Below are 25,769 nucleotides of genomic sequence, written 5' to 3'. Positions count from 1 at the left end.
ATACTTTTTTTTTTTTTTTAATATGAATGTAAGACTATTTAAGCCTTTTTAAGGACCTACAGACACCCTGCGTGCGTGCGCACGTGTGTGTGTGTGTGTGTGTGTGTGCATGCTAATGTATCGGGGAAAGACGATGAGGATGGGGGGGGGAGGGGTGCATTGTAATACTTTTGACAAACATCATTGTCTTAAGGCGTTTCTTCAATAAGTATAATATCTCTGTGTTCGGTCGGTCGGTCAGAGGGAGCAAAGCAAACGGGAACCAAAAAAAATAAAGGGAAGCGCGTCTCACTTACAGTCCTCTGGGTGTCGCTGTTGTCGAGGTGTCGTGGCGGATGTTGTGGGGACAGGCTGAGGAGATGGGTGGCGGGTATAAGGGTATGTGTGTGTGTGTGTGTGTGTGTGTGTGTGTGTGTGTGTGTGTGTGTGTGTAGGGGGTGGGGGGGGGGGGGTGGGGGTAGTGTAGTCTCTCTTTCCGTCTTTCTCTGGTGTCTGGCTGCGTGGTGGTGGTGGTGGTGTTGTGGGAGAGAGAAGTGAAGTGGTGGTGGGAAGGGGGCAGAGTCGGCCATCTTGCAGAGCGGACGAGTGTTGCTAATAGTTTTTATGGATGATCCCTGGTGGCAGAGACAAGTCAAGCCGTCACACACATACCACGAGCACTCACACACGCGCACACACACACACACACACACACACACACACACACACACACACACACACACACACACACACACACACACACACACACACACACACACACACACACTGCCCCGAGACGGACCCCCACACCCCACCCCCCCTGGGGTCTCACAGAGTGGGTGCAGAGGAGGTATAGCTACATGTGCTACTGACCGTAAAATAAACTCATCCACATAGTCATTCCTGTTATAATGCAGTACAAAAAAGGTTTATAGGCAATAGTTCAAAAAAGTAGATATTCTCTCTCTTTCTTTCTCTTTGTTTCCTATAGAGCGACGTACACTCCTATACGGTAAACTAAAGGGCAAACAGGCCTAGCGGCTTGTCCTTTGACATTTTTTATCTTCTTGGTGAGGTTGAGGTGAGGGGGGGGGGGGGGCTTATTTTGGGACCTGACTAGTCATGCAAAAAAGGCTAGCTCTCTCTCTCTCTCTCTCTCTCTCCACCGTTACGGCTGTTCCTGCGTCCTGCTGCCGGCGGCAGGCGTCGCGCTTTTGTCTTTGCCGGCGACGGCGACCGCGGTGGCGGTGGCGGGGGAGGGGCACTTAGAGTCAGTGGGCGGGGCGGGCTGGCTGGGTCTGCTGCTCGTGGGGGCATGCTTGGCGGTGGTGGCGGGGGCGGGGCTAGGCGTGGCGAGGGGGGCGCCTGCAGGCGAGGGGTGGGGGGGCGGTGGCGTCGCCTGCTGGGCGCTCGACTTCTCGTCTGAAAAAAGCTGTTTAATTACGTCAAAGAAGTTACTCAACGGGCTGCCTACAACGGACGGGGAAGAAAAGGGAAGCAAAAAGAGAAGAGAGACAGAGAGAGAGAGAGAGAGAGAGAGAGAGAGAGAACAAACGACAACATGAGCAATGGGGTTAAACGGAGAGGAGAGGAGGTGATAATGGTGGCGTCGAGAAGAAACGAGGGACCAAGAGAGAGAGAGAGAGAGAGAGACTGTAAAACCAGCATGGTCGACGTCAGTGGTGTTTTTGGCAGCGAGTTTCTAGTTTAGTTTTTTTTTTTGTCATTTTAGTCTCTTGAGTAGTTTTCATTTAGTCACATTTTAGACACCCGGAATGCTTTAGTGTCTAGTTTTAGTCGACTAAATATCGTGAGATTTTAGTCGACTAAAATCTACAGTTGATTTTTTTTTGGCGGGGCCTTGATGCCGTCCTAATGACTGATTCTACACTTGCTGAAAATAGCCGATCTACAAGCTCATGCAACCAAGTGTAAAATGACTTATACTGGATCTCTTGTCCACTATAGTCCCTTCATAAAAAAATGGTCTAGTTTTTTATTTGTTAACGAAATTGTCAATATATTTAAGTCTCAGTTTTTAGTCATCATAGCTCAGTTTTCATTTAGTTTCCGTCAGTGAAAAAAGGTAGTCGACGAACAATTCTTCGTCACAGTATTAGTCGCCGAAAACACTGGTTGTTCTGTCAGTATATCTATACAACGCTCCAGACAGTCCACACTGTTCATTTAATTCCAAAGAAAACAGGTATAGTTTTATACATTCAGAGTTAAATCAGTGGCTGGAAGTGCGGCCAAAGCGCGTTCGTGGTTATGGTCAGAGGGCCGTAAGTAATCAAAAAAATAATCTAGATAATAGTAAGATTAGACAAAAAAAACAATGAAGAGGTCAGTGTTGGTTTTTCAGTCTCAGAGTCAACTGTCCCATGGTACCACTGGGGAGTTCATGATGGGAGCCCTGGAAATGCTATAGCTGGATTCAATTCCCAGCATGTTAACGTTGACAAATATTTAGTTGTGCAAGCTGTTAAAAAAGGGAATGACAGCCTAATGGTCAGGAATGGTGACGTATAAACATCAGATTATGACTCGTTTTGTTTTGTGTCTTCGACGTTGCAGTGCTTTACCAAATCATGTGTGTATATTCCTAAAAGGCATTACAGCTAATTACTTTGGGAATGCTTTTCCAAGGCTTCCGGGAACTCCCCATCTTCTCTGCACAAACAAACAATCCATTCGATACAAAGACTTTTGGTTCTCTGGGCCATGTGTGGTAAAAAAAAACAACCATACCATGTGAAGACAAACATGCAACCATACACAACACATCCCAAAAGGTTACACTTCATTGGTTCAAAATGCATTTGATTTGAGTTGTAAAAATGTCCAAACATCAGTGTTGCTTATTTAAGAGTCCCATAACTTACCCATCATGCTTTTTGGCAGTGACATATATACCGTCGTTGTGTGATTCAAAAGATTTCTGGTATATAAATTTGATTTGCATTTTATGTTTCTCCTTTCATTTCAAATATGGAAGAGCTGCAGGTGTGTGTGTGTGTGTGTGTGTGTGTGTGTGTGTGTGTGTGTGTGTGTGTGTGGGGGGGGTAGACTGAATAAAGAACATTCCCGTGCAAAGATATGAGCTGTTCTTTTTAGGGGCCTCACATTTGTGCACATCGACATATACACGCGCACACGCACGCTCACACACACACGCACACACACGCACACACACACACACACACACACACACACACACACACACACACACACACACCAGGTTGTGCCAGTGACAGTGTGGTGAAGGGTGTATATAGTTTCCCAGTGAGGCAGACTGTGTTACGGAGCCAGAAAAAGGGGTGTAGCGGGGGAGGGGATTCCCAGGGCTTTCTGGGTCTTACCACGCTTGGAAGGTGTGGAGGCTGAGGAACGCTGGGAAGCATCTGGGAGCACACACACACGTATAGTACAGGGGGTCACGAATGATAACACCAGGGAAGACGCACTGAGGCCTATAGTTGCATAATTTATGGTTCTCAACCTTTTTCAGGCCGTGAGTCGTGAGGGGGCTCATATGCCAGTCCGACATCTATACCGTGGCTTCTCCGTGTGCGGTTATTTGCAGCAACGGAGCACATTTAGCGACGCACCAGGCGCTATATATATCTCGGACGTATAGCTGAAATAGCTAAGATGTAGCCAAAAACACTCCCGATGGCGATCGACGACAACGGGAGGTATGATTAATTCTAACGTCGCCGTCTAACACACATAATCTTTAGTGGCGCTCCTCAACACCGTCGTAAAATGAAGGGTCATCATGTCTAGATAATAATATCTTCCCCAGATTATCCTTCCTACTGAAGAGGCGCCCTGAGTCTGACCAACCACCGGGAGCCGCTATAGTGCAGTGTGTGACATTATCCCTCGCCAGCTCTCCAGCCGCAAACTGGCAATTGTGTTCATTTGAACGCCTGCCGATGCCAGAGGTCAACTGTATGCACACGCACACGCACACGCACACACACACACACACACACACGCACACGCACACACACACGCACACACACGCACACACACGCAAACACACAGTCCACAACTTTGGAGACATGTGTAGTGTTTTGAGAGTCTCTGTAAGGGGATACAGTGGCATACAGTGTCTGTCATTATTGCATGCAATGCAATAATGTCTTTGCTTTTAAGGGGATGCAGCTTTTCTCGCAAAGAAACACAGAAACTGTATCCGTTTGCTTCGTCGCTGTCGGCAACATCACTGTGAATATTATAATAACATGCTTTCGTGGTTAGTATGTGTCCATACAGTATGCAGAAGCGTGTGGAATACACCCCAGGACCATCGATAAGCACATATAGTTTGGGCTTTATAGGCTATAGTTGATAACTTTTATCGGTGAATGAATGGTGTTACACCATTTGATGCAGCAATAATAATAATAATAATAATCCTGCTCTCTGATAGTTATGTAATGTTCCCAATGCACCAAAAACCTTGGATTTGTCAACACTAGAAATAACTGAGATAGAAAGAGAGGATATCCCGGGCACTCAAAACGAGGAAAGCCTTTATTGAAATTTAAAAAAGACACAGCTGCCAACATTGTTTCGACCCAACGAGGTCTTCGTCAGGGCAAGAACCTTGTTGGTCGAAACATGTTGGCAGTTGCCCTTTTTAACCCAATTAGGCCCGACAAAATCCCGACAGTTTTCTAAAAAAAAAAACTATGTGTCTATGTCAGTGGTTCTCAGACATTTTCATGTCAAGGACCCCCAAAAATATATGTAATTCCCCCCCCCCCCCCCAGAAGCAAGGATTTGAGTAAAAAACGCTCACTCTGAAAGAATATATATTCAAAGATTTGCGCCACATTTTCACGATTTTTCGTGATGTGTGGTGCCGCGCTATGAGCTTATAGATCTGCTATTTTTCAATAGCTAAAGTATAACATAATGCTAAAAACCCCAAGAGGGGTTACCGCCCAGAAAGGTTTTTCCTCGTTTTTAGCGTTGAGTGGATCCTCTCTTTCTATCTATGTCTCGATCCCGGTTTTGATCCGTGTGAGCACCGTTTTAATCATTGTCACGTTTTGCACCTGGTTTAGTTCCTCTTTATCACTAGAAATAACTGAATGAAAAAGGAACATTTGGCGTCATGACCATAAAAAAAAAAGAGAATTGCTCTGGCGAAGGGGGTGTTATTCTGCCTATAACAGTATATATGTGCCGTATACATATGGATCTGGGTTTGCATTCCACTGGGCATGCTATACTGATTCACTCCATCTGGGGGGGGGGTGGGGTGGTACAGTCTGGTGCTGGGGAGGACAGGGAGCAGGGTGCTATGAGCTTGGAGGGTGGAGGGGAGAGAGAGAGAGAGATAGAGAGAGAGAGAGAGAGAGAGAGAGAGAAATAATAGACAGATATTTAAAAGTAAAGTAGTCACCAGAGAGATAGGTGAATAGATGTAGAGACAGACAGGCAGAGGGAGGTAGATAAATTGAACTTCCAGATCGAGAGACAGACCAAGAGGTATAAGCAGATGGTAGATATAGCAAGACAGACAGGCAGGCAGGCAGGCAGACACACAGATACAGACAGACAGACAGACAGACAGACAGACAGACAGACAGACAGACAGACAGACAGACAGACAGACAGACAGACAGACAGACAGAGGTAGTGTGGCTGAGATGTGGGTTATTGTTGACATGGTGAGGGGGGTGGGTGCATAAACAGTGCCTGATAACAGTTCCCATCTGTGGCAGTGGCTATAGTCAGACTGCTACATGTCATTATGCTGATATCAAATACAGCTAGAGTCCTTCACAGCTAGAATACTACCAGCACCAATACATTTGCTACCGCAACTTGATTCACCATATCACACGGAGCTGCTTGTTGTGTACTACCCTTTTTCCACCACCAGAGGGGACCATTATCAAGTAAATAACCCACATATACAGTAACAGGAACTCTTTTCACACTATGAGGACAAAACTATAACATGGACAAGAAAACACAACCGTCTGTCTTCTTTTTTACTTCCATATTTTCTTATCGTCCATCTATGTATCCATAGGCAGCCCAAAAAAATGTGCAGTTAAATCGGACGGAACTTCAAAGCGTTGCAGGGTGGGTGGGGACTGGGGAGGGGGGCTGGGGGGGTGGGGTATTTTCTGTGGAGAGAAGCTATAGCGGAGTCGAGTTCACCATTGACACGGATTGAGCTGGATGCCTTATCCTTCACAAAGACTATTTTTTTTTTGCATGTGCTATAGCCTAATATAGTACACGCAAAATAGATACAATATAGTCTACTAATAATAGTAACTACAGTATGTAGTATATAGACAACATATTTCTAAAAACCTTCAAACCTTTCTTCCCCCCTCGTTCAATATTATTTAACAGTACCTAAAGCAAGTAAACCTTTGAACAGTATATGTGTGACCGTTCCACTTTGACCCCCTTTCCCACCGGTTGGAACCGGTTCAGTTATTTTTGGTTATTAGTCCATGAGCCAGAGCTCCAAAATTGGTGGGAAAAATCACACCTGTGTGAACCGAGTGGTGCAACTCCTCTCTCTCTCTCTCTCTCTCTCTCTCTCTCTCTCTCTATCTCTCATTAGCAGGCAACAGCGCCCCTTACTGGTACTCATTATACAGTATGAGTACTGTATGTATATGAGTTCATATACATGAACGTCACATACATAGGTGAACACGGACAAAGTTGTTCCTTGGAGTGGTTGCACTACTCAAAAACTAGAGCTATATTAAATTGTTTATAGGATCAAGACAAGTAAAGGAATACATGATAACCCTTCCAGAGTAGTAGCTTCTTCATATTTTCTACCTACATAATGCCTCATTTGCATATTGAAAAATGTAAAAATTTGTAATAGAATAAATCATTGTGTTCGTGTAAGTACTCAATTGGGGAAGTCTCATGATAACGATCTAATATACAGTAGGTATATGGTTTTGCCCACTCAATTCACAATTAACGTTCCAATGTTGGAGCTCTGGCTCATGGACTAAGAACCAAAAAGAACTGGAACCAACCGGTGGGAAAGAACTGAACCGGTTTCCACTGGGAACCAACCGGTGGAAAATAACTGAACCGGTTCCCATTGGGAACCAACCGGTGGAAAATAACTGAACCGGTTCCCACTGGGAACCAACCGGTGGAAAATAACTGAACCGGTTCCCATCGGGAACCAACCGGTGGAAAATAACTGAACCGGTTCCCATCGGGAACCAACCGGTGGAAAATAACTGAACCGGTTCCCATTGGGAACCAACCGGTGGGAAAGAACTGAACCGGTTCCCATTGGGAACCAACCGGTGGGAAATAACTGAACCGGTTCCCATTGGGAACCAAACGGTGGTAAAGAACTGAACCGGTGAAAAAGAACTGAACCCCAACCGGTGGAAAAGAACTGAACCGGTTCCCATCGGGAACCAACCGGTGGGAAAGAACTGAACCGGTTCTCATTGGGAACCAACCGGTGGAAAAGGGGACCTTTGTGTCTCTGTCCCTGGGTTGAGATTCATTACCTGTATATTAATAACAGTTACATAATAACAACATGTCAATCTCCACTCGTACTCCTGAGTGAATGAATGCGTTTGGCAAAGCATGTGAGCGCTGTGTGTATATATACATCCGTACATGTGCCTGTGCAGCAGCGTGCACCATGTTGCATGTGTTTAGGCGTGTTTGCGTGACATGGCAGGGCATGCACGTGAGGAGATGCTGTGGCGGGGCTTTAAGCGTGTGGTTTAAGCTGAGCAGAGCCGAGCCGTTCCGAGTCGAGTGGGGCCGTACGTGTGCTGCGAGGATTCTGTGCCAGGATGCTGAGAGAGAGAGAGAGAGAGAGAGAGGGGGGGGGGGTGGTGGTGGGGTGACCGCCGGCTGCCAAGGAAGAACCTTTACTCACCAGATATTTGTGGCTGAGCCCCTGGCTGGTCGATGGAGCTGAGGAGCTGGGCTTGGATGGTCTCCACCACACGCTTAAAGCGCCGGCTCGGACCTTTATAAGGAGAGACGAGACGACAGGAGAGACGGAAGACCCGGCAGTGTTAAAACAGTTTTTACTGCCAGGAATGGTTTACTCCAGGTCGTTGCTATATACGACATACCCGCCTTTTGTTTTATGTGTTTAATCCGCCGTATTGTAATAAATAAAAAGAAACTCCGTCTTCACCGCGGAGATAGAGACTAGATGCTTTCGTTTTGATGACGAAACCGGACATCGTCACATGCTGTGGGCTGCTAGGGCTTCTGGGAAATTGAGGCCAATGCAAATGAATGGGGTACAACGCCTCATGGAGACGGGTCTTGTGTGCGTCTTCCGGGTGCACCAAGATGGTGGATGGTACGATCGGATCACAACGCCTCATGGAGGCTCACCCATCAAAATAGCAACTGATTAATGTGAGCTATATTTGTCTGTTATGTATGGGATGAGATTTCCCAAGACGAGGGGGAGATATACATCTAGATAAGCTGTTATTAAAGAGAGAGCTGTGGTGGATTCATTATCTTAGAACCATATGGCACCGGTAGGACTCAAAGAAGAGTTTGATATTAGGCCATTTCTTTAGATTCAGCTACATTAAAGCTACAATAATGTAGCTAATGTGTACTTTTTCCTGTGTTTTCTTTCAGAGAAAAATATATATTTTTAAACTGTTAGATTGTGGATACTATATTAAAAAAATTAGGGGGACCCATTGGCCTTCGAGCCAATGGGTGTTGACATACTGATTATACTCAGTACTCAGTACTCTATTTTTCTGCTTTCATACACTTACTAAAATCATATTGACATAAAAGATAATCATGTATATTTGTGCACTCACTTTGATCACGTGAAGAAATGTTTGCCAATCATGTTTTTGTTTGCTAATCATGTTTCTAATCACTTGTAATCGTTGCCACCCCACAACACCAGATGGGGCCGATGGCTCTTTTGTCCACACTCTGTATAAAATGAATCATTTCCTGTTATATCTTATATTTTAAACTTGAGAAAGACCAATACCGGTCAAAACATTGTATGTCCTGCCTGCCCTTGTGAGTGTGAATAAAAATACCTGGAGCATTACAAAGTGAGTTTGTGCGTTTCATGCGTGCGTGCGTGCGTGCGTGCGTGCACTACCTGACAGCAGCGTGAAGGTGACAGAGTAGATGCCGTTCTCCTTGGTGGCGCTGTTGCTCTCCGTGTAGGTGATGTCAACCTGGAACTTAACGGGCTTCTGGAAGACGGTGGGGCCCGCTGTGGACTTGTATTCCGCCCGGAAACTGGTCTGAGAGATCACGCTGTGGCTCAGACTGGGAATCTGACGGGAGGAGTGGGAGAGGGAGAGGGAGAGGGTTGAGGACAGTGGTGTAGTGGTGGAAAGTAACTAAGTACTTTTACTTAACCCATTCTGGACGGGAACCCCTTTTGGTGTTTTAACTAAGCATTATGTCATACTTTAGCTATTGAAAAATAGCAGATCTACAAACTCATGCTTGTACGTCTGCTATTTTTGAAAAATCGTAAAAGTGCGGCACAAATCTTTGAATATTATATTCTTTCAGAGAGAACGTTTTTTTATTTTATTTCGACGTCAGTTAAGTACTGTACTTAACTCCTTTGCTGCCCCCTAGTGTTAGCATGCTGGTACTGCACCAGGGGGTGGCCCGTCCGGGCCCACTCTATGGAGCTTGTTGTCCTTCCCGTGTTAACCCATTCTGACCCGAGATCAGATTCATACGAGGTTTCCACTGGACACACACTGGTCTGATTAACCCATTCTGACCTGAGATCAGATTCATACGAGGTTTCCACTGGACACACACTGGTCTGATTAACCCATTCTGACCTGAGATCAGATTCTAAAAATGTCAGTCGTTCTTCGATTAAAAAAAAAATAGCAGACCTACAAACTCGTAGCGCGCCATTCGGTGGCGCGCTATGAGCTTGTAGATCTGCTATTTTTCAATAGCTAAAGCATGATGCTAACACCAAAATGGGTTCCCGTTCAGAATGGGTTAAACAGGAAGGTGGGGGGCTTCCGGAAGTGTACCGACACCACACAACACAGCCCCCCACAGCCTTTAGCTATAGCAGAACAACCCGCTACATTTTCTCAGCGACGCAATACAAAAATCACAAAGGATTTACGATCGTCGGGTGGCGTGCGCGCCGGCTCACCGTGGACAGCTCTCTAACCGTTGGGATATATATACGGCGCTTTGAAAACCGGGTTATTACGGATGCTCAACGGCGCTGGATTTAGAAATGGCATCGCTGGTGGTGACGGAGGAGGGCTATGCTATACCCGGAGCAATGCTAAAAAGGTAAACAAACGGTCGGCGCGTTCATTTATGGATTAAACGGTCGTCTACGCTTTTAAACATAGCTGGCATAGATAGGTCCCAATAGCCTATAGCTACGTTTATAAGCGCAGATGGCAAGAACATCATATTGTGAGCTTGTAGATCTGCTGTTTTCAATAGGTTTTTGTACACATTTTGAACTTGTGAAATGGGGCATTCTGCAATATGAGTACTTTTACGTTTAAAAGTATATAATGGTGATAATATTGTAACACAACACAGATATGCAATGACGACACGCCAAGAGGATAGCTCTGTGAACGACACTGATGATTGATGAGAGGGTCTTACAGAGAGAAAGGCGTGGACGATGTCTGCCTTTATGGAGCTGAGTGGCTTGTCTCTGATCACGATGAAGATCTGCTCCTCCTTCTCCAGGTTGATGAAGTTGCCGAACCAGGACTTCTTGGCCAGCCTGCAGGGAAGAGAGAGAGACGTGATACACCAGTGATGTTTAAATATCAAATGACACTGACCATCCTCTGTATCGTTTCTTTAACCTCATGCCATCTGGACAAAGATACAGAACCTTGCCATGGAAAAAGGTCCGTTTTAGTAGGAGTTTTGTCCCCTCAGCCATCGCGGCATTAAACAAACTGCCCCGCCGATAGGATGGTTCTGTACACAGCTTGTGGGGACCTCATGTTTTTTTTTTTTTGTACTGTCTTGGTGTTATGTGCTCTGTGTTGTTTTTGATGTGGGTGTTGAACTGTTGAACAGATTGTGAAGACAAATATCCTTCGGGACAATAAAGATTATTATTATTATTATAGGTTTTCAATGTAAATGAGTCCCCGGGATGCAGGGGTGGTCTTTTAGAATGAGTCCCAGGGACCTTTTATGAGTTTAATTCACTGTGTATTTCCATGTTTAGATAATTTATGTCAAAAGTACTATACTGAGGTACTTATTGTATTCTTTGATACTTTGATATATCGTACTTTTTTACAATTATTTGACAGCTTTAATTACTTTCCAAATGTAGATCATTAATACAAAACATATAAAAGGTACACAGTTGCATATAACGTAATTAAAATCCTTTACCAGCTGCGACATTAAATGAACATATATCAATGTATTATTCATTCATGGGTGCATTTACATGGTACTGTATGCAAGTAAATGTCTGTACAGAGCTACAGCGCATTCACTTTAGTAAACAATCTGAGCACTTTTTCACTGCCCAGGAGTCACAGCAGGAAATCTTAAATATGTCTATTACTAAACATACATTCTGACTGACATCATATTGCTAAGGGAATTTTGCCAATTATTAAGATCGGAATATTATTATTGAAGTTGTTAAAACAGGCTTGAAATGAGCACGCAGTGAGTCAAGGTTCGGAGAACTAAAGAATTACAAACCAAATACATTTTGGGGCTCGTGGTCAGAATGCAGTCAGTAGCTAGAAATCAGTTTAATTCATCTAAATTCCACTACATGAAATAAACTCAATAAGCAAAGGACAAAAAAAAAAAAGACGGTTTGGTGAAACACTTACTATACCATGCACACCTAAATCATTAGATTTTTGTCAGTGTCATAATTATACCCAGATCATGGCAAGGGGGGACAAGTGATGGTGATAGAGACAAACTATGAAATATTAAACTATTTCTCTAGCATCAAGAACAACACTCCGTGAGACATCTTGAGGAATGTGACCAGGACGGAGTAGCCTACTAATATTGTGTAACCATGTGTGCTGTGTATAGGCCTTTAAGCAACTAGTCGACTATTCAACTAGTCGACTAGTAAATCCACTAGTCGACCTTGTTGGTACTAGTTGACTTAGTTAAACAACTAAACTATGCAACTAGTAAAAATCACTAGAAGTGAACAACTAAACTAGGCAACTAGTAGAAATCACTAGAAGTGCTGGCACATTTTTACTGAGATTGACCGTGTTCCCTTAAGCTATTGTGGGCGGGAACCCCTTTTGGTGTTTTAACTAAGCATTATGTAATACTTTAGCGAGCTTGTAGGTCTGCTATTTTTGAAAAATCGTGAAAATGCGGCACAAATCTTTGAATATATATTCTTTCAGAGCGAACATTTTTTTTTAATTTTCGACGTCAGGCCTAAATGGGTTAAGCTATTGTGTTTGTGTTGTATATAGTGAAGTGGACACGCAGAGACCCCCATGGGGCGATGTTGCACTATAATTAAAACATAAAGTGAAAGTGTGTGTGTGTCTGTGTGTGTGTGTGTGTGTGTGTGTGTGTAGCACTCACTCTGGGACGAGTCTGGGGTGAGGCTGGACATGTCTTCTTGGGTGGGGACTGTGGAACCAACAGAGACGAGGCAGATCAGTGTCATTTCTGTCGACTGAAACTAAGACGATACATAGATATACAAGCGGATACACAAGCTCACAAGCTATAGTGATCTTGTACATCTGCCGTGTTTTGAAGAAGAATCTTGAAAGTGTGAGAACCACTGATTCAGAAGCCATTTTGGTAGAATCGGGCCTCAGGTCAAAATTGGTCTTAATAATAAAGCCGAAAAAGGACAACATTTTCCACTCCACTGTATAAATGGGACGCCATCTTCTACGAGACATGACCCGGAGGCTATATGAGGGGGGTCGACAGATAAGGCTGGGAGCCGTGACTAAATGGAGCTATTAGCTCCATTTAGAGAGAGATTATTTACTCCTCGAGGGCCACGAGCAAAGTGGCCGTTTTGGTGCCTGGGCTGGCGGCATCCTCCTCTGCTGCCAACAACAGTTTATCATATTATACAGTACAGGAATCAGATAACATCAAACAAAACATTATCCTATAGCAGTCGGGCACAGAACTTGTGTGTGTGTGTGTGTGTGTGTCCATATTTCAACTTTTGTTTTCCCCTTCATAACCCATTTTGGTGGCGGGAACCCCTTATGGTGTTAGCATCATGTTATGCTTTAGCTATTTTGAAAAAAAAATCGAAGAACGACTGACATAGAAACATAGCTTTTTCAGAGAAAACTGTCAGGATGTAGAAGACGTTTTTTTTTTTAGAATCTGATCTCAGGTCAAAATGGGATAAATGAGCACCCTTACTTTGACTACTGCACTTTGTCGAGTGTTTCCGCTATTTTCATTTTTATCCACTACAGAATAATTGTACCAAGTGGACGGTGCCCGTCTGTGTGTAGATCTAGATCATTTTGAAAGTGAAAGTGGTCAAGCCTGTCTGTGGATTTTTGAGTGGTGCAACCACTCCTACAACCAGCAATGTCCGTGTACCTGTGTCTATGAGCACGAGTATGTTACATATTTATTTTAATAATAACTGAACCAATGGAAGGTATTAATTAAAAAGACGCAAGCTTAACAAAGAAAGAAGAAAGAAGCTAAACAGAATCCGGGTCTGGCGAGTATAGTCGTGGGGGCGTGTGCACGTATAACGAGCAACGCACGCAAAACAAATTCACGGGACCGCGCTCGCGTAAATACGCTTGCGTTGTCGCAAACCGCGAAAAAAAGTTGAAAATGAACTATATAGGCGCGTTATATCGCTTACACGTTTGAAAGGCCCCCTTGACACTGGATCCACTGGAACACACACCCTTTCTTTCCATTTCCTGAGAAAGTAACGGATTTTTGGAGATACAAGGTTTCCATCCGGAAAAGGAAAAGGAAAGGTACTATGTTTACCCAGGGTATAACTGGACTATAAGCTCAAGAACTTGTTTATACAGCCAGGCCCTGCTCATATAGAACATTTCATGGTAGAGGTGTTCAATGCCTTGTCCAATTAAGGGCACTTCAGCGGTGGTAATTTTAACGTGCCGGTTCCGGGGGGGATATACGAACTATAGCGACCTTTCCCGATATCAAGACTGCTCCGCAAACCGTTCGGTTTCGCACCGCTGCTGCCCCAAACAGAGACATATACGATATGACCGCAGTAAACCAAACCGTTGAAACAGCCGCTATAGCCTCTCGCCGGCCATGCAGCTATAACGGTTATACGGTTACCTTGCATTTTCCTGCGGTGGAAGCGGGGCGAGCCCAGGAAGCTGTTCTTGATGGAGTTGAGGCGCGTCCGCCAGGGCAGGCCGCCTCCTCCGCCGATGGACGGGCTGGGCGGCGGCGTGGGGCTCGGCGTGCCCGCCGGGCTGTCCTTGGGCGTGTGCACGGGGGTGCCTTTGGGGGTGGGGAGAGGGCTGCCGCGGGGGGAGGGGTGGGGAGTCACCTGCGACGCAGCGACGGACACACATTTGATGACGCCATTGTGGTCAGGGTAGACGGTGCGCCGCCGGAGGGGGGACCCCATCATGGGGCACGGGAGGTGCCCCCCCGCCGGCGACGACAGGGGGATGGACAGCTTGGGGGGCACCGTGAGGGGCGGGTGGCGCCTCGCCCGCGCGGGGCTGCCGCCGCCGCCGCCTTGGGGGACACAGGAGGAGGAGGAGGGGGTGGTGGGGGGCTGGCAGGGAGTGGAGGGCTCTGACTTGGGGGCGCCCGCGGGCCCTTGCGCCGAGCCGGGCAGCGGGTTGGAGCGCGTGGTCTGGAGGGGCTTCTCTGACACTTTGGGCTTGGCCGGGAGGGTCTGCGTGCGGGGGTGCATGAGGGGAGACCCCATCTTTGGCTGGTAGGAGGAGTTTAGGGGGGCGATGCGGGGCCCCACCCCGTTGAGGCGGGCCTCGGCGGAGTGGGTGGGGCTGCAGTTGGGGGACTGACAGAAGTCTGGGGACTGGGGCGGGATGAAAAACCGCCTGACGGGCTGAGATTTATGTGGGGTACATGCACGTCGTTTATATACGATAGCACAGTGCAGTGTAGTGGGGGGGGGGCAATGAGAAAGCAAACGGCCACAGTCCAGGTGACAGAGTACAGTATAATAATAAATAAAAATAAAAAATAAAAAAAACAGAAATATAAGAAAATAAAAACCACCACAGCCCAGTCAAAAAAATAAATATATATATATATATTCCCATGAGCGACGCAGCATAGGAACAGTGAAAAACAGGATGTGGCAGGATGAGTTGAGGAGAGGGTGAAGCGATAGTGACACAGCAGGCAGGCAGGGGAGGTGTTGGTGAGAGTGCACGAAAGAAAGAAAGAAAGAAAACAAACAAAAACATGCTATTAGCAACAGTGAGCCATGTCAAGAGAGGAGACAGCATGTGGCAAAAACCATTCCTCAGCAAAGTGATACCAGCATCAAAGCTAACCAAGTTTAGCTTCGCCCTTCGCCTGGGAAAGCAGCTATACAATGCATGCGCGATGCCATGGAATGAATTGGAGCTATTACAGCACGGTACTATCACACAGCTCTATAGTACAATAATTACGTACTTTAATGCATGTATACAGTCAAGTATAACTTATTGCAGTACACTGTGGTATAGTACGGTATATTATAGTAGAGTGAAGTATAGTATACTATTGTAGTAAACACATTATGGCAGCATTGCATGGTGATATAGTATAATGTGATATAGTACAGCCCACTAGTATATATATATATATTCCATTATGTTAAAGGGATAGTTCAGATATAACTTAAGTTGTATGAAATACTTGTCATTAATATAGTGGTTGCAACTGTATTCATTGATTGCCCCGAGTCCCGTGGTGGGAGTTCTGCTCTGGTTTTAGTGAATATTAAGTAGTTCCCGGTCATTTTGTGAGGGGCACTGGGGGGGGCCACGCAGTCAAAGTAAATTAATTCACAAAACTAGCATAATTTGTATCGTTGACCAATTTCTAAAATATTAGCGCAGCTTTCGTTCAACTTTGACCCCTCTATCACATGGAACAATCTTTTGGGTCGTAGTGAATGGGACACAAAAAACATAGTTCTGTGTGATAGAGGGGTAACGAACGAAAGTTTAACTAATATTTTAGAAACAGGTCAACAATACAAATGACGTTAGTTTTGTGGATTAATTTACTTTTAATGCAGAACTCCCACCACTAGGACTCGGGCAATCAATTAATACAGTTGCAACCACTATATTATTAAGTATTTCATACAGCTTAAGTTAAAACTATCCCATTAAGTGATTACGTAAACTCTTTCATTAAGACGTAACTGTGCGTGCATGCCTGGGGGCCTGTTTTGTATGCCACAGAAATATTATAGTGAATAGCAAGATACATGATGCTAAATCGCTGTTTACTGATCTAAACTAAAGCTAACCGCAAAATCCCCACATGAATGTCCATCTATCACATTATTTTTACAGTACAGTATGTTATCAAACTTGAACAGACCCGCAATAAACAAACATGAAACGTGTGTCCTTGCCTTCTTCTCGAGAGTTAATTTTAGAATTCCTTGGCGTTAATAAAATATGAAATGTCACACAGAGAGCTTAGGGGGCTGGGAGATTTTGAGTTGCAAATGTAACCTTTCTATTTTGGGGCTTAGCAGCACTAAGGCAGTGATTTTCCATTAAGAATGCGCTCTCGAGGCCTTGAATTCTTGAGTCCCTCGTTGCAAAAAGCATCAATGCGGGATGTGTTAAAGCTACTATAAGCAATAATAATGTCACATTTTTAATGACCTTTTTTATTATTATTTTTTGGTATTCAGACAGGTAGAACGCTCCCCAAAAATGTATACAGTCTCTTGTGACACATATGTAGGGGCCGCAATATGCATTCAAGGATGTTCCTAGAAGCTTTGTCATTGGCCGGAAAAAAACCCCGGTCGCAATGACTAACCAATCAGGAAGCACACAGGCACATCGACCAATGCAGGGAAATCTTTGAATGCAGATCGCGGCCGCCCCTAGATGTGTCACAGAGACTAAACATTTTTTGGGGGAACGTTCTACCCATTGCTGGCTGTCTGAATAATAATAAAAAGGTCATTAAAATTTTGACATATTAGCTTTAAGCTTTAAGTGTGAATGCTGATCACTATAGTCATCTCCAGTTTATAGTGTCTTATGAACAGACAGACGGAATCAAAGTTTCCACAACGTTGGCTGTCTGTGGCGAGTTCTCGTGACAATTAAATGATACGTATAACAGCAATGCTGATTTCTGACTTTTACTCGTAACAAGAGTATTTCCATATTGCTAAGTATTGATACTTTTACTCAAGTAAAACATTTGAGTACTTTTTTTCCCCACCAATGGACATTTGTATGGGGCGTCTTACTTTTCTGGTGGGAAGATTTACTGCACCCACTCAGCCCTATTCCCCCGAAATGTGTGAAATCACAAGTAAAGTGTCTTGCCATGCAAAGTGCTGAGTCGTGGTCTAGTTTTTTAGTCGACTAAAAATGTCCTAAGATTTCAGAGCAGAGTTCATATGAGACGAGCAGCCAGGCTAATGATCATAATTAGTATCAGGTCATCTGCATGAGGCCATGTTCTCTGTGAGGCAGTGTTGTTTTCGTCGACTATAACTGTGTCGACGGGAAATGTTCGCCGACTACCTTTTTTCACCGACAGAAACTACATAAAAAACGAAATGAAAACTAAGCCACGACGACTAAAACTATAGCTAAATAATACTTGTCAACAAATAAAAGCTAAACTAAAATGTTAGGAAGGGACTAGTGGACAGGAGATCCAGTATGAGTCATTTTTCAATTGGTTGCAAGTGTAAAAAAACAGCCATTACGACGGCATCAAGTCGGCCCGCCAAAACACACGTTAGCCAGACTAAATCAACTGTATAGACTCGGTCGACTGAAACCTCATGACATTTAATTTAAGTCGACTGAAAAAAAACTAGACCAAAACATTCCGGGTGACTAAAAATGTGACTAAAAAAAAAAACGAAATGAAAACTATTCGAGAGACTATACACGACTAAAGCTAAAATAGAAAATGCGCTGCCCAAAAACAACACAGTGTGGTGTGTGTGTGGTCTGTGGATGAGAGGCTGTGCAGGTGAATGGGGGTGTAGTCGGGGGTGTTTCCCAATCCGGTGACATGAGCAGTGGAGACACAGCAGTGCTATAGCGGTGAGGTGCAGTGTGGTGGTGGGGGGGCCATCGTTGGGCCAGTGGGTATACAGTATATATACAGTAGGTATACAGTAGGAGACACTTACCCTGGGACTGCTGAGAGGGCTGGTGGACAGATTGGAAGACGCGCCGCTGATGGACCGGGATCTAGAAGCACACGCACACACGCACACACACACACACACACACGCACCCGCGCACACACACAGCAAAGCAAGCACACACACACGCACACACACACACACACACACACACGCACACACACACACACACACACACACGGTCGTAACGCAGGATACATTACTGTAATACTCGATGACAGTCTTAGAAACATAATTATAGCACATACCTCAAAGGAAGCCACGTTACTTTGCACACGCGCGCACACGCACACGCACACACACACACGCACACGCACACACACGCGCACGCACACACGCACACATGCACGTGCACACACGCACGTGCACAGACACGAACACACACAGTTTTAAAATCCTACTTTTAGTGCGATATCCCTAAAAAAAAGGGGGGGGAAAAACTCCCTGCTGAGAGATGGGATTGGATGGGAGTCCGTTTGCCTAATGAGGACGGCTTTCTAGGAAGTGAACTCATTCTCAGCGGATGACGACACACACACACACACACACACCGACACTTTGATTGACACTGAAACCATTCATCTCTTCTCTATATCCATCCTCTCAAACGGCAGTGTCTCTTTTCTCTCTTTTGTAGAGAAAGTGGACGAAAGTCCGCGAGAGATTAGAGAACGTTTCCGACCGAAGAAGAGTCCTCTGGAAAAAAATGGAACCGAATGGACCCATTTTGGTTACATTTGTACACTCTCAGAGTTAAAATAACATTGATTTTATATTATACATTGGGGTCGCAGAGATAGAAACGGGGGACCGTAGCCTAGAATTCAGGTCAAACTGGGGGTCCTCGAAATGAAAATTTTCTCTTATGGGGGGGGGGGGGGTCCTTTCAAATGGCGGTCCGCAGGCTAATGAGTGTCAATTTGGGGGTCCGTTGACATGAAAAAGTTTGATAACCCCTGAGCTATAAAGGGATGCATGTAACGAGCGGTCATGCAGAGAGGTCACGGTGCTCTACGAGAGAAGGACAGTGTCCTCAGTTTCACCTACTAATGGTGGCCCAGCTGTGAACAATAACGCTAATTGGCCTTCATCGTGAGAGCACAACGACATTTTGCAGAGTTTGTGTTTGACGTTACTGACGAATAATAGCGTCACCCGGTGAAAAAATAAACGCACCACGTTTGCCCGTTTTACGTCCATCCTGGGGAGAAGGGAGGGGGCATTACATTCTGCGATTTACGGTACATTAACGTTTGTTCACATGCCAACAAGACATATTATCGGCGGAGGGAGTCAACAATCTATAAATACTTCAAACCACATCAGCACTGTACACACGCACGCACGCACACACGCACGCACCCACACACACCAGCACCACGTGCACTGCATCTATTCTCCTTACACAACGAGCGTATACCGTATTCATTTTTCATTTGCGACTCATTAACTTTTCATATCTCCCTGTTCCTTTCTCCTGCGCCACCCCCCCCCCCCCCCACACACACACACACACACACACACACACCGCAACGTCACGCGGAGTCCGGAGCTACTCTTTGGGATTTAATTGTCCACGAATGACTTGCCTTTGTTGGAGATGGAAATTGAAACAGTAAATCATGTTTAAATATGCTCGAAGTCACTCTCTCTCTCTCTCTCTCACACACACACGCACACACACACACACACACACACACACACACACACACACACACACACACACGCACACACACACACACACACACACACACACACACACACACACACACACACACACGCTCGCACACAGACACACTCAGAGTGGCATCGCTGATTAGATTTCTGAGCTGATGGGCAAAGCGTTTTTTGAAACGTTCCATGCAATGCTATATATACAGTACAGTACGTGGATGTCATGAGAAATGAAATGTTGGGACTTCCGTACGGTAAGACCTTCTTTCACTTCTAGTGAGTTTTACTAGTCGACTATAGTTGCCTATAATTTACTAGTCTAGTTGTTTAACTATACTGTATCTATCATGTAAAAAAATAATAATCTAATAATATTTGTAGGCTACATTTAAAACCTGTGTACATTATGACTATAATCTATTCTAGCATTCTAGCAGATCTTGAGGCCTACAAAAACGAAAAAATAAAATAAATAAACATTTTTTTGTCTTATCAACTAGTCAACTAGTACCAGCAAAGGTCAACTAGTGGATTTACTAGTCGACTAGTTGAATAGTCGACTAGTTGCTTAAAGGTATATTCAGTGATTTCACTTAATTCAAATATCACTTATTTTTTTGTTTTGTTGTGATAATCCCCTCTACCATAGAGTGTGCTGACCATATAAGGAGTTCCTCCCTGTCCCCAGTTAACCACTGGGGGTCAAAAAAACCTTAGGTTTCGTTTTTGACTCTCTATCCTGATTGGACGAAAGGCTTTGGGTCCCAGCCAAAAACGAAACCTAAGGTTTTTTGAGTGAAATCACTGAATATACCTTTAAAGCCCTATAGAGCGCCGCAGTCCCGCCCCCTTTCAGAAAAGCGAGTGGCCCAGGAAATGAAACCCCAATGCATTCTCCCATCGGCACTTCTTATTTAATTTATTTAAAGACGGTTACGCCGCGGACAAAGCCAACTCGGATCGTGACAAATCATGACAATGAACACAATGTTTTGGGCCGATCAAATCATTAGAAAGAAGAAAAGAAAGTCAGGAGACAACACTATTTGTTTTGTTTTTCGTCTTATAAATTATTTGATCGGCCCAAAACATTGTGTTCATTGTCATGATTTGTCACGATCCGAGTTGGCTTTGTCCGCGGCGTAACCATCTTTAAATAAATTATATTAGAAGTGCCGATGGGAGAATGCATTGGGGTTTCATTTCCTGGGCCACTCGCTTTTCTGAAAGGGGGCGGGACTGCGGCGCTCTATACCGTACGAGTACCAATAACGCATCTCTACGATATAAAATTAATAAATCGTGCCGCAATGTGCAATGGTCTCAAGAAAAAAAACATGACAAATGAAAATGGCGTTCGCTGTGGAAAGGACGATGCTTATCTTGAGGTAATAACCGTAAAATACAGTAGCAGCTACGGTAATAACTATACTGCCGTGTGTGGGTGGGTGGGGGGGGGGGGGTGCTTTAGAGAGACGAATGGCTGGACAGGTCTAACGGGAGGGAGGGAGGTCTGGCCTCTAATATAACACGACACGGAGGAGACCTCCGTTAACCCATTCTGACCTGAGATCAGATTCTAAAAAATGTCAGTCGTTCTTCGATTTTTCAAAAATAGCAGACCTACAAGCTCGTAGCGCGCCACTCGGTGGCGCGCTATGAGCTTGCAGATCTGCTATTTTTCAATAGCTGAAGCATAACATGATGCTAACACCAAAATGGGTTACTGTTCAGAATGGGTTAATGTGCTACACATTATCGTACCGCCCGTCACATGTATACTCACAGGAGCTAGCGTTTTAATTAAAGTCTGTCCTTAAAGCTATTGCTCACAGCATATTTGAACATAATATATATATATATATATATATAAAACACTTTTTTCCATTGATATAGGAGCATAATTGTTTGAATGTCTTTCATCCCTGTTTTGCTCTCTTTGTTCCACCGTTAAAAAAAAAAAAAAGAGTTCTCCGTCGGTATTCTCAGGGCCAGTTAACCCATTTTGTTGTTAGCATCATGTCGTGCTTTAGCTATTGAAAAATAGCAGATCTACAAGCTCATAGCGCGCCACTCGGTGGCGCGCTATGAGCTTGTAGATCTGCTATTTTTGAAAAATCGAAGAGCGACTGACATAGAAGACATTTTTAGAATCTGATCTCAGGTCAGAATGGAAAACTGTCAGGATGTAGAAGACGTTTTTAGAATCTGATCTCAGGTCAGAATGGGTTAAAGGACCACTTCACCACTTTTCAACCCATCTTCATATAATATATATGAATAGGTCCTCACTAATAATCATGAAAAAAAAATCTACTCTGTGTCTCATAGGAGGGCTGTGGGGCAGTTCAGAAACCATCTTCCAGTGACATCATCGATGGGGAATACAAGCTAATATAAACTGCAGGCTTTCTAGTCCTGAAAAGTTGCAATGTGAAAATGGAAGCCGTCGTTTTCACGATAATGAAACGCAGTAAAAATCGTGCCATTTTATCATGGTTATTATTAGTGAGGACCCATTATATGAAGATAGGTTGAAAAGTGGTGAAGTGGTCCTTTAATGTTATGCTAATCGCCGGTTGCCCCCCCCCCCCCCCGTTGAGCGAACGTCCATGAACTCAGACTGCATAAGGTCGAGCCCACGGAATGGCATAGAAGGAGGAAAGAAAACACGGACCGGCATCGAAGGAGGGAAAGAAAAGCACGGTCCAGGCTGCCGGACCGGAGGGCACAGTGATGAGATAACCCTGTCCTCAGCGCGCCTCAGTGAGCAAACAGACTAGCACATCAGAGACAAACACAATTAACCCATTCTGACCTGAGATCAGATTCTAAAAAAAATGTCTGTTTGAAATGACAGTTTTCTGAAAAAAGCTATGTTTTCTATGTCAGTCGTTTTTTTTAAAATAGCAGACCTACAAGCTCGTAGCGCGCCACTCGGTGGCGCGCTATGAGCTTGTAGATCTGCTATTTTTAAATAGCTAAAAAGCATAACATGAAAACCACCAAAAGGGGTTCACGCCCAAAATGGGTTAACGCACGCACGCACACGCACGCACACGGGGGAGGACGGGTGTTCATTTAGCTTTGAGAGTAAAAAGAAAAAAAAGGACCTATACTATATTATAAGACCTTCCATTATATTGGACTGTGAAGAGTGAGATATACAGCGAGCAAGAATACAGAGAGTTGAGCTAAAATAATTCTGCCACGATGAGGGACAGATATCAAAGAAGTGGGAAAACATGTTTATTCTTATTAGGTGGTGAAGAAAAAAAAAACCCCAGAAAAACTCTGCTGCTATACAGTCTACTATGCTGCTTCAGTTTAGCTAGAGTATAGGAAAACAACACTTTCGACAACTAGCGCTCATTAAGATCTCGTTAGATCTTGTCATGGTGGTGGGATGGTACACAAAAGGCCGTTTACTCCACCCCATCCCCCCTCCCGCTAACTAGATTATCGGCTTAAGCGATCGAAAACATGGGCGGAAGAGATAAAGGGAAATGGATTTGCAAAAAGGCCCGCGTGGCGCTTGTGGATGAAATGAGGCGATAATAAGACAAAGCAAAGGGAGGGGAGTAAAAAAATGAAAAGACTATACCTTTCTTCCTTGCTGCAGTTAGCGTTTGTGATATCCAAGCTTTTACTGAACACAGACTTGCTGAAGAGGCAGACGAGGAAGAAAAGAAGAAAAAAAGGACCCAAACAAATGAATATATGAACAGAAACGACAGAAAGAGAAAAAAATCACACAGGTTGAAATCCTATTAACAAAAGCATGCGTTGTTGTTGTTGTTGTACACAGATATCAGAGAGGATAGTTGGCACCGTTAAGATAATTCTTGTCAAATCATCACAGAACATGACGTAAACTGCAAAGCAAAGACTTGAGTGCATTCACGGCAAGCTAAAAATGAAAATGAACCCAAAAAAAGAGAGAGAGATTAAGAGAGAAACAGGAGGAATTTGGGTCATGCTAGGGTTACTGACATGTTCACCATACGTACACACTAATCATGCTACGGTCACTGACATGCGTCACCAGTGTTGTTTTCGTCGACTAAAACTAAGACGAAAAATGCTTTTTTTTTTTTTCACTGACGGAAACTAAATGGATACTAAATGAAAACTATAAGCTACGATGACTAAAACTATAAGACTAAATATATTGACATTTTTTGTCAACAAATAAAAACCAGACTAAAATGTTAGGAAGGGGCTATAGTGGACAAGAGATCCAGTATAATAAGTCATTTTACAATTAGTTGCATGCTGAAAATAGCATGATCTACAAGCTCACAACACTGGGCTTGTAGATCAGCTATTTTCGGCATCTAGACCAACACTAAAACATTCCGGGTGACTAAAATGTGACTACAACTAAATTAAGTTTCACTCCAAAGACTATGACAAAAACTAAAATAGGAAATTGCTGCAGAAAACAACACTGACGTTCACTAATGATGCTAAAACCCCTCAGGACTCAAGTGTGTGTGTGTGTGTGTGTGTGTGTGTGTGTGTGTGTGTGTGTGTATACTGTGTAGTAGGTTTGAGATGATAGGGCTACGATGAATCGTGTTTTTGTTGTCAATGCAACATGAATTTCCACAACAAACACATCGCAAAGGCCTTGCAATGCCAGCATGACGTTTGAGAAGGAATACAACTTTTTCCACAAACATGATGACAGACGTCTTGTTTTTAGCCCGCTGGTTTTCACTCGTTTGCCTATATTTAAATATAAAAAGATGTGCACCACAGGATGAACGTTTTGTTAACATTGTGTTCGCTTCTTTAACCACATCAACCCTGTTAGTCTAGTAGCCAGCCTGCATAGAGCCCCATTGTGAACCCGGACATGTTGAGTACACCAATAAGGTTTTATGTTAGAAATGTTTAGCATGTAGAAACTGTCGGATGCTAACTTGCATCATGTTGAGCCATTTTCATAATAGGCATACTATAATGTAACCATACCATTAACAACCTATAAAAGGCAAAATCATCCCTCAAATCGCCCCTCAAATCCCCCCTCCCCCCCCCTACAAATCAAAGTAGGCCAAGGCACTTATTTTTATACTATTCAATTAAATTATGAATAATTTCTTATAATCGTCTGGACTGCACCTGCTGTGAATAGGAGAGGAACCCAAGTTTCATCCAAATTTATAGCAATAGAAAGTAATTGCATGTACAGTACTAGAATTTCGGCCCCCTTCGGGAGCCTCATCCCAGTGTCGTTGCAGCGCAATATGGGAAGAAAGAAATTGCGGGAGTTGTTATTATAATACTGTACTGCACTCCTTAGTATGGCACTGTACTGTAATGTTGTCCTCTGTACTGTACTTTACTGTACGTCTTTACTGTACTGTACTGTTGTTAGTGTTATTGTTGTTTTTCTTATAATGATTATTATTATTATTGTTATTATTATTACATGCATTATTGTTCTGATGTGAGCTTGTTTGTAAAGGAGTGAGTTTACAAAGAAGCTTATTGTTATTATTATGATTATTATTATTAGTATTGTTATTGTGATTATTACATGGATTATTGTTGTGATGTGAGCTTGTTTGTAAATGAGTGAGTTTACAGGTGATCACATCTTTTTGCTCACATGTTTTCACTTGTATAAATGTTGAGAAAGGGATAAAGAACTACACACATGAAATGCTGCAACTTATCAATCAATGGCACTGCCAAAATTGGC

At 43.9% G+C, this 25,769-nt stretch overlaps 1 protein-coding gene across 1 annotated transcript in view; it reads right to left on the bottom strand.

The window, feature by feature from the left end:
* Positions 1-1,147: 1,147 nt before the first annotated feature.
* Positions 1,148-25,769, bottom strand: part of brsk2b (BR serine/threonine kinase 2b) — a gene marked incomplete at its 3' end in the record, with an annotated part of 139,153 nt that continues 114,531 nt past the window's right edge. Inside the window, exons 13-21 of the mRNA XM_080762330.1 lie at positions 23,661-23,720; positions 18,368-18,428; positions 14,323-15,070; positions 12,585-12,636; positions 10,642-10,765; positions 9,125-9,305; positions 7,901-7,993; positions 3,342-3,383; positions 1,148-1,449 (exon numbers count right to left, since the gene is read on the bottom strand). Of these exons, the coding sequence (XP_080618456.1) occupies positions 1,148-1,449; positions 3,342-3,383; positions 7,901-7,993; positions 9,125-9,305; positions 10,642-10,765; positions 12,585-12,636; positions 14,323-15,070; positions 18,368-18,428; positions 23,661-23,720 (1,663 nt within the window). The remainder of the gene's footprint in view (positions 1,450-3,341; positions 3,384-7,900; positions 7,994-9,124; positions 9,306-10,641; positions 10,766-12,584; positions 12,637-14,322; positions 15,071-18,367; positions 18,429-23,660; positions 23,721-25,769) is intronic.

This window comes from Protomyctophum bolini (genome assembly GCF_963924005.1).
Source record: "Protomyctophum bolini genome assembly, chromosome: 1".
Lineage (NCBI taxonomy): Eukaryota > Metazoa > Chordata > Actinopteri > Myctophiformes > Myctophidae > Protomyctophum > Protomyctophum bolini.
Note: the sequence above shows the minus strand (reverse complement) of the source record. Positions and strands in the feature narration are given on the sequence as shown.